Source organism: Falco cherrug, chromosome 1 (assembly GCF_023634085.1).
Source record: "Falco cherrug isolate bFalChe1 chromosome 1, bFalChe1.pri, whole genome shotgun sequence".
Lineage (NCBI taxonomy): Eukaryota > Metazoa > Chordata > Aves > Falconiformes > Falconidae > Falco > Falco cherrug.
Window position 1 is genome coordinate 52,724,869 of NC_073697.1, and position 15,523 is coordinate 52,740,391.

The 15,523-nt window shown below is 38.0% G+C and overlaps 1 protein-coding gene across 2 annotated transcripts; it reads left to right on the plus strand.

Annotated features, from left to right (window-relative positions):
- Positions 1–5,661: 5,661 nt before the first annotated feature.
- TMEM128 (transmembrane protein 128) lies at positions 5,662–14,369 on the plus strand. Of its 2 annotated transcripts, XR_008731947.1 has the most exons (6): positions 5,662–6,567; positions 7,526–7,667; positions 9,621–9,782; positions 10,953–11,061; positions 11,497–11,778; positions 12,649–14,369. XR_008731947.1 is itself a non-coding variant. In XM_055708452.1 (5 exons), the coding sequence occupies exons 1-4, from the start codon at positions 6,147–6,149 to the stop codon at positions 11,050–11,052; spliced, it is 825 nt and encodes a 274-aa protein (XP_055564427.1). In that variant the 5' UTR covers positions 5,668–6,146; the 3' UTR covers positions 11,053–11,061; positions 12,649–14,369. The 2 variants fall into 2 exon arrangements, 1 of the variants encoding a protein (XP_055564427.1); XM_055708452.1 differs by lacking the exon at positions 11,497–11,778 and having other exon boundaries at positions 5,668–6,567.
- The last annotated feature ends 1,154 nt before the right edge of the window (positions 14,370–15,523 follow it).

Genomic DNA, 15,523 nt, shown 5'->3' on the forward strand with positions numbered 1-15,523 from the left:
AGGTGACAAACTGAATGAAAAGTAACACCAGAATTCTGCCTGCATTACAGACAGATGGCTCAAAGCATGGGATTTTTACTCCTTCATTCCTTGCAGGAGCCATATAATGAACTCTCATGATACAGCCATTAATGTATAAATACAAAGCACAAAGTGCACCCTTATACATTTGATTTTCTGCCCTTCTGCTGGCCTTTGACTCTTGATAAGGAATTCCAGGAGGAATGCACAGCTATTGATACTGTATAGTATCCATATGTGATAAAGTCTAATGTTTTTCACGGGTGAGACAGAACCAGAATTTTCTCCTAAATTTTCTTTCTTACCATTAAAGCAAGTGCTTCATCTATAAGCCAGCACTGTTGGTACTCTTGTGCCTAGATTTCTGCCTTGGACTTCAAAATCCATTGCTAGTATAAAAGCTTTTACTAAATTGTACAGACATCTCTTCCACTAAGAGCATTTTATTGATTTTTTTTTCCATCTATCCATTCTACCATTTACTGTAAGACATTTTAGGGACTGTTTGTTCCTACAATTTCCTTGTCTCACACCATGAAATATTTTTCCTTTTCCCTTCTTGCTGCCACCATTCTGTCTCACCTGTTCCACCTTTGAAAGTTCAGCTTTTTGGGGTGAACTTTCAGAACTTCAGCAGTTTCAGAGGTTAGCATTGGGAAACTTTTCTAGGAGAAGAAAAAATTGGAACTCAGTCTATGCTCTTAAAGACCTGTTTGTGTTAAGCAGATAAGCCAACACAATAACAGGAGTTGTACAACTGTCCTCCAGCTAAAATTTCAAATTGAGGTATTGCTGAATTTTAGTCTTCATACCAGCAAACATCTTTCTCTCTTCCCTTCTCTCTCTGACAGTAATGCACTGTGTTCCCTGTAACTCTGTTGTCCAATTACAATGCCAGATCAAAATATATGAAAAATTGACCTTACAGGATATGCAAGTGGTAATGGACTGTGAAGGATAATGGTAAAGAAAAACAGCTTATAAACCTGAATGAAATGTGTAAGAGCTTTGTTTCATGTTTATTTTTTTTAGGACTGCACAGAAAAATAGTCCAGGCAAACAGCATGAGCTGAATTCCACACTACATAAATCAGTGAGATGTTGCTATGCTGAAGACATTGCGAAGATTATCTGTGCTTTCCAATCTTGTTAACAGTGAGGTCCACGTGCCCAAGAAGCTTTGTCCCTGCTTCAGTACAGCAGCCAAATCACAGGCAGTGACCCATCTCCAGACCAGACCATCTCCAAAACAATAGATAATATGCTACCACAGCCTAAAAAAAAAAATGCTAACCTCTATCAACACAGAAATAAAGTGTCATGCCTAAAGAGAGCACTATTCCTGTAGAGCAAACCTTTGATGAATAATAAACTTGAATGCCCATTCACACAATTCATACTTTCCTGTGTGAATTAGATCTGCGATCTATGTTATTAAAAAAAAAAACACCACCCCAAACAAACCACCAAAACTTTAGAACGTTCATAAACAACCTAAAAGTGAAATTCTTATTGTTACAGATGTATGGTTGCACAGACTTTTCTTCAGTGAGGAAATCAGTTTCAGTCAATTCCCAAGTGTTGCCTTTCCTACCCTCCCACATCTGGCCATTTGTTTTTGCCTCTCTGCCACCCCCTGCATTTTTGCAGGCTTTTAAAACCAGATCAAATCCTCAAACTGAGAGGTATTATATACCACTACTGGGGATTGAGTAGTCAAGAACAATTACAGCCGAGGTATTGATGCCAAATGCTTTGTATCATTAAACTGTAGTCTTAGGAAAACATTTTGAGAGCCATTGTACTCCCTTAGAAAGTACGCATAGTTAAGTGAAACTAAATGATTCATGAGAGAGGGAAGGAAGATTTACTTGGCAACTTCTAGGAGAATAGTTTATCCAGATTTACTTCATGGGTTTTGTTTACACATTTGAAGATCCAATCTGGAATGAAAAGTCTTCTCATTTTATATTCTTAATGCCAATTATAACAAAAGGCAACAGTCAAACATTGAAGGTACCTAAAGTTTTTAATCAAGACAATTGACAGTGTTTAAATGGTCTCCCATCAAACAGATACTTCAGATTAAAGTAATGTTCTGGAACAGCTACCTTTTTGTAACTTGCACACAACTTTCAAGGTGAAGAACAGCATACATAGAAAAATCAGATAACATTAGGTGGTGTGTTCTTTTTCTGTTCTCTTAGATGCCCTCTTCACCTTTTTAACTGTCTTTATCTTTTCTGCTTTCTTTTCCTTCATGAAGTTCAAACGCTTGCATGCTTATATATAGTGCATTGTTGGTATCAAACACACTATTATATATATTGTTTCCTTCCTAAAGGAAAGAAAGTCAATTCAGGGCTGCACTGTAATTTAATACTCGCATGAGAATTCAACATAAGCTCAATAGTTTGTATATGTACTACATTCAGAGTTGATTCAGTTTTAACCTTCAGTTGTTTCTCAGATCTGCACTACATTATTTACACCAAGCGCTTTTAAGTCCTTTGCTGATTTTTTTCCATTGTACTGAATTTAAAATAAAAGAATGCCAAATGAAAGCAAGAGAACTGTAGTACTATTTTAAGGCATTTTTTCTTACCTAGATGAGTTAGACGATGCATTTACTTTTTTACTGAGTGTGAGAGAGAATATGCAATGCTTTACTCCAAGAACAACATCCAGAAAGGATTAAGAATCTCAACCTATTCAATACTTTTACTCATGATAGTGCAAGATAAGCAGCAAATTACTACTCACTTTATTATTGCTTAGTCCATTAACAGAAAGTACAGAACATACTGCACAATCATTCCTCAAAACGAAGAATATGCCTGCACTGCATCCAACCTACTTCAGCCAAAAATGAACAAAGGGAGAGAGAATCCAGCCCTACTTAGATAAGAAGTGAAGAAAACGCCACTCAGGTCTTTTGTGAACAGATAACATTTGGGCTAATTTAGCTATTGACTTCTGCAACAGGGAAAAAATTACAAATATTTGCTAGAATAGTAGAAAACTAATTTGACTTTCTAGAAGTGAGAATTTAACTGGGAAGTCTAAATCCAAAATTTATATGTATCCAGTCAAGCAACATAAAAAGCTTCCACTTTTGTGTGTCGTTAAGAGTTACCTGTAAATCAACATAAAAGCAACAAATCAGTAAATATCAAATACTCAGCAAGCAACAAAAAAATTAATTTCAAAATAACCAACTAGCTTGCAAAATTCAGCTTTCACTTATAACTGCAAAACCTGAATATTTAAAAACTTTCAAATAACTTACAAAGCATTATTTTCTATTTAAAAGAAGTCAGTTTCTCAAAATGTGGGAAGAATTCACATTATGCGAGAGACCAGGAATACAGCTGAAAACAATGCTGCAAACTCTACCCTTTGTACATTTCCTTCACAGAATCTTCAAATTCACAAATTCCTTTCACAGACTATTAACTAAATTTATCAGATCAAGCATCACATTTTAAAATACTTCCAAGCATTTCTGCAGGGATTCTTAAACTTTAACTTGCAAGAATTAATTATCCGTAACAGGCCCATTCTTTAGATGCTTTGTTAATTATGTTGTTCATTTTGTAACAGTTTCAGTTCAGTTCCTGATTGCTATCTATTCTTTAACAGATTAATAATTTCTGAATCAGAGAAGCTCTGTGGAAAGATCACAGAAAACATCTCTGCTCTGCAAACATGGAACATGAGCAGTCTCTGTTAAGGTCAATAGTGAGTCAGTGAAGGGAAGCTCTTATTTCAGCTCTTTGCACAATACCTACTCTGTAGGTAAACAGGAGCCTTCAGTTTAACAACACTTAACAGATCTTAACCTTTTCAAGCATACGTATTTATTGAATTGCTACATCTAAATCAAAGATATTTCCTATGAATAGCTTTTGCAAAGAAAGTACATGAAGATTTCCTTTCTTTCTTATTTGAATCAGTAGCAAGAAAGTGAAGGCTGAGGTAATCGTTTCACTCAAAGGAAATAAAACAAAGAAACCTCTATTTCTTTGCTAAGAAAGCAGAGCTCAAAGGCTCCCGGGAACTGTTAACTTCAAAATAATCATCCAAACTAAATAAAAAATAATTACTGTAGTCACTACAGACTATGATGTGGTTGGCCCTTATATGAAGCCATGTTCTAATTACAAGCTGAGAAAACAATTTCTGCTCACAATGACATGTCTCATATGAAATTCAGGTGTAAATGAAGGCCTGGCTTTCCGCAGAGAAAAAAAAAATTGTTCCATTCATGTATCTTTTAGGCTAAATTTACTCAAAACTCAATGTACAGTAATGAAGAACAGCCAGAAGCCTTGCTCCTCTTGTCCCTAGTACATCACTCATCTATAAAGCAGACGATAGGGTATTTAGGAAAATATAATCCTTTTTTTTCCTGATAAATTACTGTTAGCAGCCCCTCTGCTGAAAAGAACATCTCCAGGTAGATTATACAATGCAAGGTATCTACATATCAGGTCATATGACAAGTGGAGAGCCAGTGCTATTTTTCTTCTAACTGCAGAATACACAGATTAAGTCAAATTCTCCATTACTTTAGCACCTACAATTCAAAATGTGAATGTTGGTTCAAAAACTAAATGTAAGAAAAAGTTGTGATAATTAAATCAATTGAAAAACCATAGTCTTATGTACTTCTAGGGTTCATCATTACACTAGTTAAACTGATGTAAGTCTCCCGAGTTAAACCTGCTGTAACACTGTATGAATTAGGCTATATATGTAGAAGATCTATTAGTTTATAACACTTTTCCCAGGTTTTTTTCCACCCATTTCAAAGGGCATTTGATAAGGTCACTAGGTACCCAACAGGTTTAGAACTGCTTAAAAACAGTGCAGGTCAAAGCAAGTTTAGCTTGTACCCTCATTAGTTTCTACCAGCTAGTTTCTACCCTTAGGATGACCTAACATTTTTTAAGGTATACTGATAAGATACATACTTATTTATCCAGAGCCTACAGTCCATTCTTTTTGCTTTTCCTGTATTCTCAACCTGAAACTACAGAGGAAGTATCTGCAAGGCTTTTATGTGATAAATGCCACATAATATGCAAAGAATGCACATGCTAAGTGAAAATTTGACATACTTCTCACACTTGCCATTTTCATGCAAAATAATTTGCCTTCTAAAAGGAAAAATATAATCTGATTATTAAACATTTGGGGTTTGAACTTTATATACAGCTAGAAGGACTATAAATTTTATCTTGGTAAATAAAACCCATATACTGAAATATATTTTTCCTTCAATCTACCTTACAATAATATGACCTTTTATTGACGATTTCTACATTTAATTACACTGTAAAGAAAAGCTATCTGTAACAGGTGCCGTATCAGACTGGGGCTTCCATTCTGTAGTCCGTGGGATTTCTGCCTTTGTAGGAACGTTATGCCACACATGATTTTGTCTAAGAAAGCACAGGATTTTTAAGTACCACACATATAATCTAATTTGCCTAAGAAATCATTACTATTAGGCACAAATTTCAATTTTAAAAAGCATGTTACCTATCCAATGAACATACCCCAAAAGACACGGTACATATATTTATAGTATTCTTAGAATGACCAAACCTAATACTGATCTGTCAACATGATTTAGTAGTTTTGAGTTTGCCCGTAACAAGAAAGAAATAGTAACTGAGTAAGTCCCAAGGTTCTGTTTGCAGAAACATGCTGGTGTGACTTCGTATCTAGTTATGCAGAATTCAGCTACAGAACGGAAACAATCTTTTACCATTTTATTAGTTTATTTAACTTTTACCTACTCTGCATTGTAAATGTGGTTTTTATTCTCAGTTACAAGTGGCACTACCCAGCATTACAGGATTCCAATGGTTCCTGAAAGCTCTCAGAGCTTTGTCTTTGACTGCTGTACCATCTAAACCAGTGCTGTGTCACACCACCTGGGGTTTTCCACACATTTTTCCTCAGGAGCACTTGAGGAACCGGACTGCAAAAAGCGATGCGCAAAGTATTTATATGCACCCAGTTTCCCTCTGTTTTCCTTAGTTATTTTGATAAAACAGTCCTCACTCCGGCAGGTGGATTTACATCACTCCGTTCGCTATTTTCAATGGGGACTAATGCGATTTATGGTACAGTTGATCCGTAATGTGTTAGTGAGCCACTGCCCATCTGCACACATCATACGCTACAGCCACGCTCCATCAGCGCCTAGCGCCGTGCCCCCAGCCCCTCCGACTCGCCTTCCGACCAACCGTGGGCCTGGCAACGCGACGACCCGCTACGGCAGCTCCCGGCGTCCCCGCGGCCACCGCCCGCCAGCCCCCTCTGCCCCTACACACGGGGCCGCCGCCCCTCACGCCAACGGCCGCCGCGGCCGCCACGCTTCCCGCCCCCTGGCGTCACTGCCGGAGCGGCCCAAGATGGAGGCCGGCGCCAGCGGGGACCCTGTCCCGAGGCTCCGGCGCGGTGTGCGGCGAGGGGCAGAGCCCCGCGACCCGCTGCTGCCGCAGCCGCCTCTCGGGGGTGGTGGAGCGGCTGGTGGGTGGTTCCGGGGCTGCGGAGATGCTGCCGGGAGGGGAGCGCAGCGGAGCCGAGCCGAGCCAGGCTGTGCTGGGCGGGCGGCGTGGGGCGGGCGCCCGGGCGGGGAGCGGGGCCGAGCAGCGCCGCCGCGGCGGGAGCGGGGAGGGGGCCGGGCCCTGCGCCCGGTGGGACGAGGGGGCTCCTCTGTAACGGGGCGGTCGCCCCGCCGGCGGGGCACTGCGCGCCTGCAGCAGGTCGCCCTCCCTCAGGTGTGTCTGGTGGGAGCGGCGAGCTGGATGTAAAAAGGGAGACGCGAGTTGTCTGCAAAAAAACTTGCAACCGCGGATTTCTTCATGGGAATGAAGTGCTTAAATACTTCAGACCCAGGCTGTAGTTGATGAGGAAGGCTTTGGGAAATAAAAAAGCCTGTAAAGTCCAGCAGAGCTGTGAGTATGCTCACGCGTCCGTGGGTAATGCATGAGCAGCCGTCGCCACACGTTAACGCTGCTGGAGGCACGCGGGCCACCAGTAACTTACAGTGATAAAAGTTCAAAATAGGAAGCTTTAACAAAAAAGGCTACAAATAAATTTGTAATTGGAAATTACCAACCTGCCTTTACATATGCCAGATGAATGAAAATGTTTTCATAACACCAGGAGGGTTTTAATCAGTTAAATAACCCTTACAGAATCTAGTCAGCTGTTAATTTCCTAGAAGGGTACACAGACACCGTGTGCGCTGATTGTTACGGCCTTATCGTCTTTAACACAGGGTACCTTGCTTACTCTGTTTTATTTCAGGAAATATTCAGAGTTTTTTAGAATGGTTCCTCTGTAATACAAAGTGTATTGTACCGAGTGTAACAATCTCCAAAGAGAAATTAATTAAAAGGATAAAGCATCATGTTTTACGTAACTGTAATTATACTCCATTTAATGACTGGCTTTAGTGTTGTAATTATGTTCTTATTTACAGAAGAGTCTACAGCTGTAGAGAAGAAGAGGAAGCCTCTTACCAGACTCTATATTCATTCCGCATTCTGGATTTTGGCATCAATTGCTGTGACATACTACTTTGATTTTTTTAAAACTATTACAGAAACTTTTCAAGCAAATAGGTAAGGTACCTTTTCTTACAAAGAAAGTTGTGTTTTCATCTTTTCATCTTTCATACAGTTTGTTACATCTGAATACTGTGTTTTAAATCTTGGGTAACAGGGTCTGCAATAGGGATAGAGAGAGCTGGGACTGTTAAGCCTGGTGAAGAGAAGGCTTAGAGGCATCTTAGCAATGCTTGTAAATGTCTCAAGGGAGGGCACATAAAAGACAGACTCTTTTCAGTGGTGCACAGCAACAGGACCAGACTCAATGGGCACAAACTAGAACACAGGAGGTTCCCTATGAATATCAGAAAACACTTTTTTTACTGTGAGGGTGACTGAGCACTGGCATAGGTTGCCCAGGAAGGTCATGGAGTCTCTCTCCATCCTTGGTGATACTCAACCATGTGGACTCAGTCCGGGGCAAATGGCTCCAGGTGACCCTGCTTGAGTAGGGAGTTGGACCAGATGACCATCTAAGTTGTTACTATTAAACTAATTTTTAAGTAAATACAATGCTTAAAATTTTGCTACAGCATTTTTTCTTTAGGCTCTACTGAGCCATCTGTGTACAAGCAAAATTTGTTCTAATAGCAGGATGTTTTAATACTGTACCTTCAAGTTTATGCTGAAGTATAAGAAATCACTGCCTGTTTTGTTGAAAGTGTTGGGGGGTTGATTTTTAGTCAAAAAAAGCTGAAATGAATCTTTAAGTGTCAAAATCAAGTTAATTTCTCTGGAAGTTCTCTAGACTTCTTTGAGTTAGATCAGCAAAAGATTACTGAAATAATTTCTATGAACTAATTTCTATTTCTGTTCTTATTATTTTCTATTAAATTATTTTAGATGGGATTGATGGCTGTTAAATATTTTTAGATAGCTTCACCGCAAGTGCTTTTAAAACTCTCTCATTGTCGTTACTGTATCAGTACATGGCAGCTGAACAGGGCCTTGCTGTGTGCTGTGAGGTTCTCTGGAGCTGCTTTTCAAAGGCTGGTCTAGATACACCCTATATCCAGTGGGCTGTAGATACAAACTAGTGACTCCAGGCTGTGACCAAAGTTTTGGGTGGCCCCATCAGCTTCCTGTAGGACCCTGTCTCCCTGCATTGCTTATTTAGGTGGACTATTGCAACTGCGCTCTTAATGTAGATTTCTTAATTGGAGTACTGTGGTACCAAAATAGCATGCGGTATTTGCAGTACCATACCAGAGCAAGTATTATGTTGCCTAAGCAGGAAGATCCTTGATTACCCTTTGTAATTTAGTAATCAAAGTATGGTAATAAGGATTCACTTTCTAAAATTTTTATTTGCTAAATACTCATTCAGATAAGTGTAAGATTTTGTTAAATCTTCCTCCCAAGTTATCTTTCCCATCTTACTCTTCAGGTATGTTCTCAAACAGGCTCAAAAGTGCATCTTCCTAAATAATCACATACCCTGTGTTTTCTTGATGTGGAGTTTGAAATCCTGTATTTCTCTATGTTCAGCTGCTATAAAGAAAAATCTTTATGCTTCTTTGTTAAATTTGAGAGCTCATAAACATAAAACCTTATTAAAGCTTTCTGCAACATTTCTGTTGCACAAAAATCAGTAGTGTAATTTATAGTGAGAAGTACAGTTGAAGTGAGCCTATTTTATTTCATTACTGACAAAGTATTTTTGGTGTGGTGGTATAGTAGATCACTGACAAGATCTGTTGCACTGCGTTTCCAAAATATTTGAGTGAAAAAGTAAATGACAGGAATGAAGCATTACAAAATTAAACTCAATTAGTTACTTATATCAGCTTTAGAAGTGCAAGAAATGTTTTGTAGAAGTAATTTAAGAAAAAAAACTACAGGGACTCTAGGCTAGTCTGTATAATTAACAGATGTTGTCTGTTCTGTTTCTAGACTGGAATGAAGATTAATGTGCAAAATGCAGTGTGACCATGCTTAACGTGCTTTACCATGTTTTCCCCCCCGCAGTTGGTGGCTCGCCTCTGGCGGTTGTTTATTGGCTGCATGTTTGTCTGTTGCCTTTTACTGCATACTGTATCTTGAGTGGTATTGTGGAATTGAGGATTATGATGCACAGTACCCAGCACTGATAAATATCACAATAGCTACCTTTATTGCAGCAGCAGTTTGGTAAGTTTGAACACTGTTTACAAATTTCTGCTAAACCTGTACAAGTCTAACTGTGTTAATGGGCTCATTTTATAAAAAGTGTAATTTTTGTAATTTTAAGCATATTGGTGACAATACCAGTTCGGTGTAGCATAATTTCTTCCACTTTAAACATTCATCTACAAAGCGAGAGTTGCAACTGTTGAAACTGTGTATTAAATGTACTGGTCTTTTCTGTCTTGGAAATTTATGGGAAAACTGAAGTCCTTAATTTTGTTAGTGTAAATTCCCCACCTCTGACAAGTATTTGTGAGGTTTACAAATAAAGACAAAGGTGTAGTCTCAAGCTGAGAAAAAATGATGCCTGATCAGTTTCTAATACAGAGTTCTTAATTATCAAGCAATCTATAAATAGCAAACATACTGGAATTTATACTTCTAAATATTGTTATATGAACTTTGAGGGTTTATATCTTGTCAGAGAACAGTACTTTTAGTAAGGGCTACTTTATGAGATTATAGGAGTCAGAATTGAGCAAATGTGCATGCAAATGAAAAAACGATATACATGTGTGCCTGTATATTTGTTTGCTCTCTGCATGAAAGCTGGTTCTCTCTTGTTTAGGTCATGTATCTGAATAACATCAGTCAGTATTTATTGCAATACTGGGAAGAAAGGAAGGCTAAAGAAGATAAAGGTTCACTGTAGTTTAGTATTAGTCAAATGTATAATCCTTTTAATTCAGTTGTTAAATAAGTTGATTTTCCCCCTTTCTCTTCAGTTAACTCAAATCTGCTTGACTGCAAGTACAAATTAAGGCTTTTCTCAGGTGCCCTGTGTGGCCATGGGAAAATCAAGAGTAGTTTCTTTTCAGGTGCTTCATACACAGAGATTCTGAAAGTAAAAGCTATCTTTACTCTTGATGAGACTGATTGGACTTTCTCAGTGTAAAAATCTGCAGCAGCTACTGAAGTTCTAGGATGAGTTGTCAGTAAATAGTAATCTAAACTACTAATTTAGTAAGTACGTGTTGGGGTATTTTTGTTTTGTTTCCATGAATAGACAAGTATTTTTCCAGGTTGAGTCATTTAAATCTAATTTCCTCTTATGCCATGTTGTTTTTTTGTGTACCTGGTATTTCCATAATCTGACAGTTGAATTTACCAAAAAAATCCTGCTTTTATTCCCAGTTTCAACATTGCCTTGTGGCCCGTCTGGTCATTTATGACACCTTTGTTGCTCTTCATTCAGTTCATGGGTTTTGTGATGCTTGTGTCACTCCTGGGATAAGTCCTTCAGGTAAAGAATTGTTTAAGCACACAGAAATATTTGTCTTGTTGTATGAACTGCTTTGTTAGACATTTAAGGATTGTAAGACCATTTAAGGATTCCTTCTCTATTTTGTGTACACTTTTAGAATAGTGACATTTTGTGGTATATAGGGTAACTGGAGAACATGCAAGTATCCTAAGGGGAAGAATATCCTTTTTTTCTCCTCTAAGATTCTGTTCTGGATGGTGAGAAGAAGCGATTAGTGAGAATGGATAGGTTTAGGGCGTATAGGCCCAATATCTGCAGCTTTTACCCAGACTGGGAAAACTTCTTAGCAAAGTTGCTTACCTGATAGCAAAGGGGAGAAGCTATTAACATCCATATGCAACTGTCCCCTCTCTCTCTTTCTTTCCTTTTTTTTTTTTTTAAGATTCAGTGTCTTTGTCTTATCTTTGTCTTTAGGTATGCTGTTTTCATTTTCTGTGATGAACAGTCCAGATGAACCTGCTATATGGAAAACTACCAGATAACAGTTGCTCTTTGTTCTTCCGAAAAAACCCCAACCTTTCAAAGGCAAAACTGGATATTTTTTTGACTTGAAAAAAATCATTCTCAATAACTGTCGTGTTGAAAATGGGTTCTCATATCTTCTGTTAGGATGTACTATTCAAATGTGAATATTTCACAAATCCTGTGAAACTGAAAAAGCTTAAGGAAGACAACAAAGACAGCTCAGTAAATAGGGTAAGGGATGGTCCCCCTGTATCACAGGTATTTACGTCGTCCACTGAAGTGATTCATTCAGCAGGTCTTGTTTGCTGTAATTCTCAAGGAAATGTGAGGAAGTCTGGTTTTGCTTGCCATCACAAATCCTTTCCAGTGAGGAATTCCCTCAGCACTTTTATGAGTGCAGCAATAAGAATGAGGCAGTGCTGGATTTTGAGTGTAGGCTCTTGTAGTGCCAGAGTTGTGGGCAAAAAATATTTAATGGCTGGGACAGTGAAACACTGAATTTCTTTGCATAAAGAAGCTGAAACTAGTGTTGCATTACCCTTCCCTATTTTCTAGATATCAAGAAAGCTGATTTTTTAAGGAGGTAATTAACTAGGTCATACTCTGACAACACCTATAGACTTCTGAAAAATACAGTACTTAATTCAGAACCTCTTTACTGTAGTTTGGAAGCTTCAGTCACACTTGTTAATGCAAACTTCTTTAAATCATGTTTGTGTGTTCTGTCTGAGCACTGGAAGGATGTGGAGAAAGGACACATTTAATTCCGTTAGAGCCGATCGTATTAACAGACTAGAACAATGACTCTGCATTAATTTGTACTTAGAAAATAAGAAGTACTAGTGAATTAAAGATGGAACAGCTGAACCTTATGAAAACATTCTGGTTTTCTATTTAAACAGCCAAGTAAATGCTGTTATACAGAATTTATTGATTCTGTATTAGACCAAATAATTGCTGGCCTAATAATTAGAGCCAAATTATTACTTGGTGGTGCAAAATCATTAACTAATCAATATCAAATTAGTACAATACATAGCTTGTGCAGTATATATGACCTCACAGCTTTTTTGTTAAAGTTGGATTTGTTTTTTCTTTCAGCTTCATGTGAAGGACTCAAGTAACTGTTATCCTGCAAAGTGGACATCACTTTGGTTACATTCCAGTACTTTTATTATTTCTAATACTGCTCCGATACTGTTTGCTCTGATACATAATTCTTAGACTACCCGATTTATAAATCAGATGGACATAACCATAGGTCAGCCAGTGGCAGGGAAAAAGCAACCGATGGGTAAAAAATTGAATGATAGGTTTTTCGTTTCTAGTAACGTAACGCATTTCATTGCTGCTTTGTAAAGCTTATATTTTAGTGTTAAGCAGATGGGTAATAAGTCATAGAATCATAGAATAGTTCAGGTTGGAAGGGACCTTTAAAGGTCATCTCTGGGGTCTCTGAGGTCACCTAGTTCAACTTCCTGCTCAAAGCATGTTGTTTGGTTTGAAAGTAATTGATACTTAATTCAAGTGTTGTGGGGTTTTAACACTATTCTTTCAAATTGAATTGACAGCTAAAAAAAATATTGTTAGCTGGAGTCTGTGTTTGTACTTGTGAACTTGCTCATAGATGACACAGGACACACTTCTTGAGCTATTAAATTTCTAATGTTACATGTGTTATTACATAGGAAATACTTTTATTACCTAATGTCTTGACTTTGTATCTGCTAGTGTTTGAAAAAAGGTATGGATGGGGTAAGGGCCTAGAAAGCTGGCTGACATATGGCAGTGCTATCAAATAGGTTTTGCTTGTGCTAAAACAGTTTGTCCACAGCAAAAGATGGATGATCAAGCTGTGATTAACCAGCAATATAATGAACAATGTTAACACTACACAAGAAATTAAGAGCACAAAGTAAATTCTTTTGATGTATGCACTATTTTTCAGTATCCAGGATGTTTTTCTTCTGTAAATTAACTTTTCATTCTCAGCAGTGCCTGTTAGTGAAGTTGCCATTTTTCTTCCTCAGCAATAAAGAGGCAGATATAGTCATACACAGTTGGGAAAATAAAGTAACGTTGTCTGTCTGTTCACCTTGGCTGAGACACTTAAGTATCTGGAAATGGACACCAGTCAGTTGCTGGACCATTTTATATAGATCCTTGTGTTAAATACTTCCACACCTTTTGGAAGACAGGAGAATGTAGAAGCTGGGTATTGAAACTTGCTAAAATTTCCTTCTTGTGACTGTTCCTTGAAGTCTGCAGTGTTAGAGGAGACTGTTCTTCATTCTGACTTTCAAATTCACACCATTGCGAATACAAAATACATGAAATGTTTAGTAATGAAAAAGACGCATGTTGTCTTTAGCTGCCACCATTTCATTAAGGAAGACAGTTGCTGTCAGCATGCAAGACAAAGGATCAGTCAAACAAAAATACATTTAGCACTACTGTTAAGTAGCTTGTAAGAGTAAGTTAACAGCTTGATTTGTTTAAATGTAATACTTAGTTTTCCAAAAAGAGTTGTACTTCACATCTTAAAGGGCAAGTTGCTTATCTTCAGGTCTTCATCTTTTACACATTTTTTTAACAATTTTACACCTGCATACACAGGTACATTTGAGTAACTTTTGTTTATTATGATATTTAAAATGCAGTGTTGCTCAGGGATCGCAATTATCACTGTATTTGTTAACTATATAAATGCTTGAGGTGTTTTAAGTTGCCTTGTAGTCTGGAATTAAAATTACTGTTTGCTACATGGTTTTTCAGATTTATTCTTCTGGACATCTTAATAAACTTTGTATAAAAGTGATAAATTATTGTGCAGTACTTAATTGTTTAACTAATTCCACTGTTCTTGGGAACTGCCAGCCCATCATTTTGCCTACAAAATAGATCTTAATGGGAATTTTAAATACCGTACTTGACTTGGAGTTCTTTTTCTTTCATGACCTTTCAGCTGGGTTTATTGAAGGTGTAACACCATTCTGTTCACCTTCGGAAGAGCTCTTTGCTCTCTGACTACTTTGCTGTCGTCTTCTCAAAGTTCCAGGTAGACAGACTCATTGTACGGAACTCCTGCAAAGTCTTTCAGTAACAATTATGACTACCCAGTGCAGTACTCATTCACTTATATGCTCAAAGTAGTGGTGAATCTGGTAAGAATTTTGAACAGTGTTTGCTGTAATTAGCAACTTGACAAAATGCTGCTGCCACTTCCAGTTCTGCGAACTTGCTTTTGTTTTCCTTACCACCAAATAAAGAACTTAGGGCAAGAGAGCAGAAAGAGGTATCTTAATAGTTCTGTGAAAACAATTATTAGGGAGTCAAAACCCCCACCTCTACCAAAGCTGGAATGTATTAGCTGGCTACAGACCACCACAGGCATTTTCTGTATCCATTTACGCTAATTTCATTTGAGGATGAGAGTGTGTACTAGCACTAAAGAGCTTTTCTTTGCAGGCAACAAGGGATGCTCTAGAATAGTCTTGAAATAAAATAGGCCGGACAGTGAAGATTATTTATCACAGTGACTCATAGAAGCCCTGTACAACGAAAGCGTCTTCCTTAGTTTACACGTTACATAAGATAAAAGTAGCATTTGGCATTTCCATAAGCTTCTGGTAATGATGGGTGTAGCTCTGAGCCAGAGGTGGTCGGAGCCTCAGCTGTTTGACTAGTTATGCATTTTGTTTATACTGATGCTATAGGCCAGATGGAAACGGCTAGCTTTCAGCTAAGTGCATTTTTCAAAATCGTAGATGACTTAAAAAACCCGTTTTCTGAGAACAGACCAATAAAGTATATGAGCTACTACTTTCTTATGCTTACCTAAATAGGTGATTGTCCAGAATTCACTCATTCTACCCTTCTGCCAATTTGTTTTCCTGCCCTGTTCTTTGAGCAATGTGAATCTCAGAAATTTACATGTAGTTCAGGAATGTCCTTTTTTGTTTAAGAAAAAAGGTGT

Bases quoted from the DNA above. Each gene is read 5' to 3' on its own strand.
- TMEM128 (XM_055708452.1), top strand. From the start codon at position 6,147: ATGCGATTTATGGTACAGTTGATCCGTAATGTGTTAGTGAGCCACTGC. The intron at 6,568-7,525 runs GTGGGTGGTTCC...TCTTATTTACAG, and splicing joins CGGGGGTGGTGGAGCGGCTG to AAGAGTCTACAGCTGTAGAG. The intron at 9,783-10,952 runs GTAAGTTTGAAC...TTTTATTCCCAG, and splicing joins TTTATTGCAGCAGCAGTTTG to TTTCAACATTGCCTTGTGGC.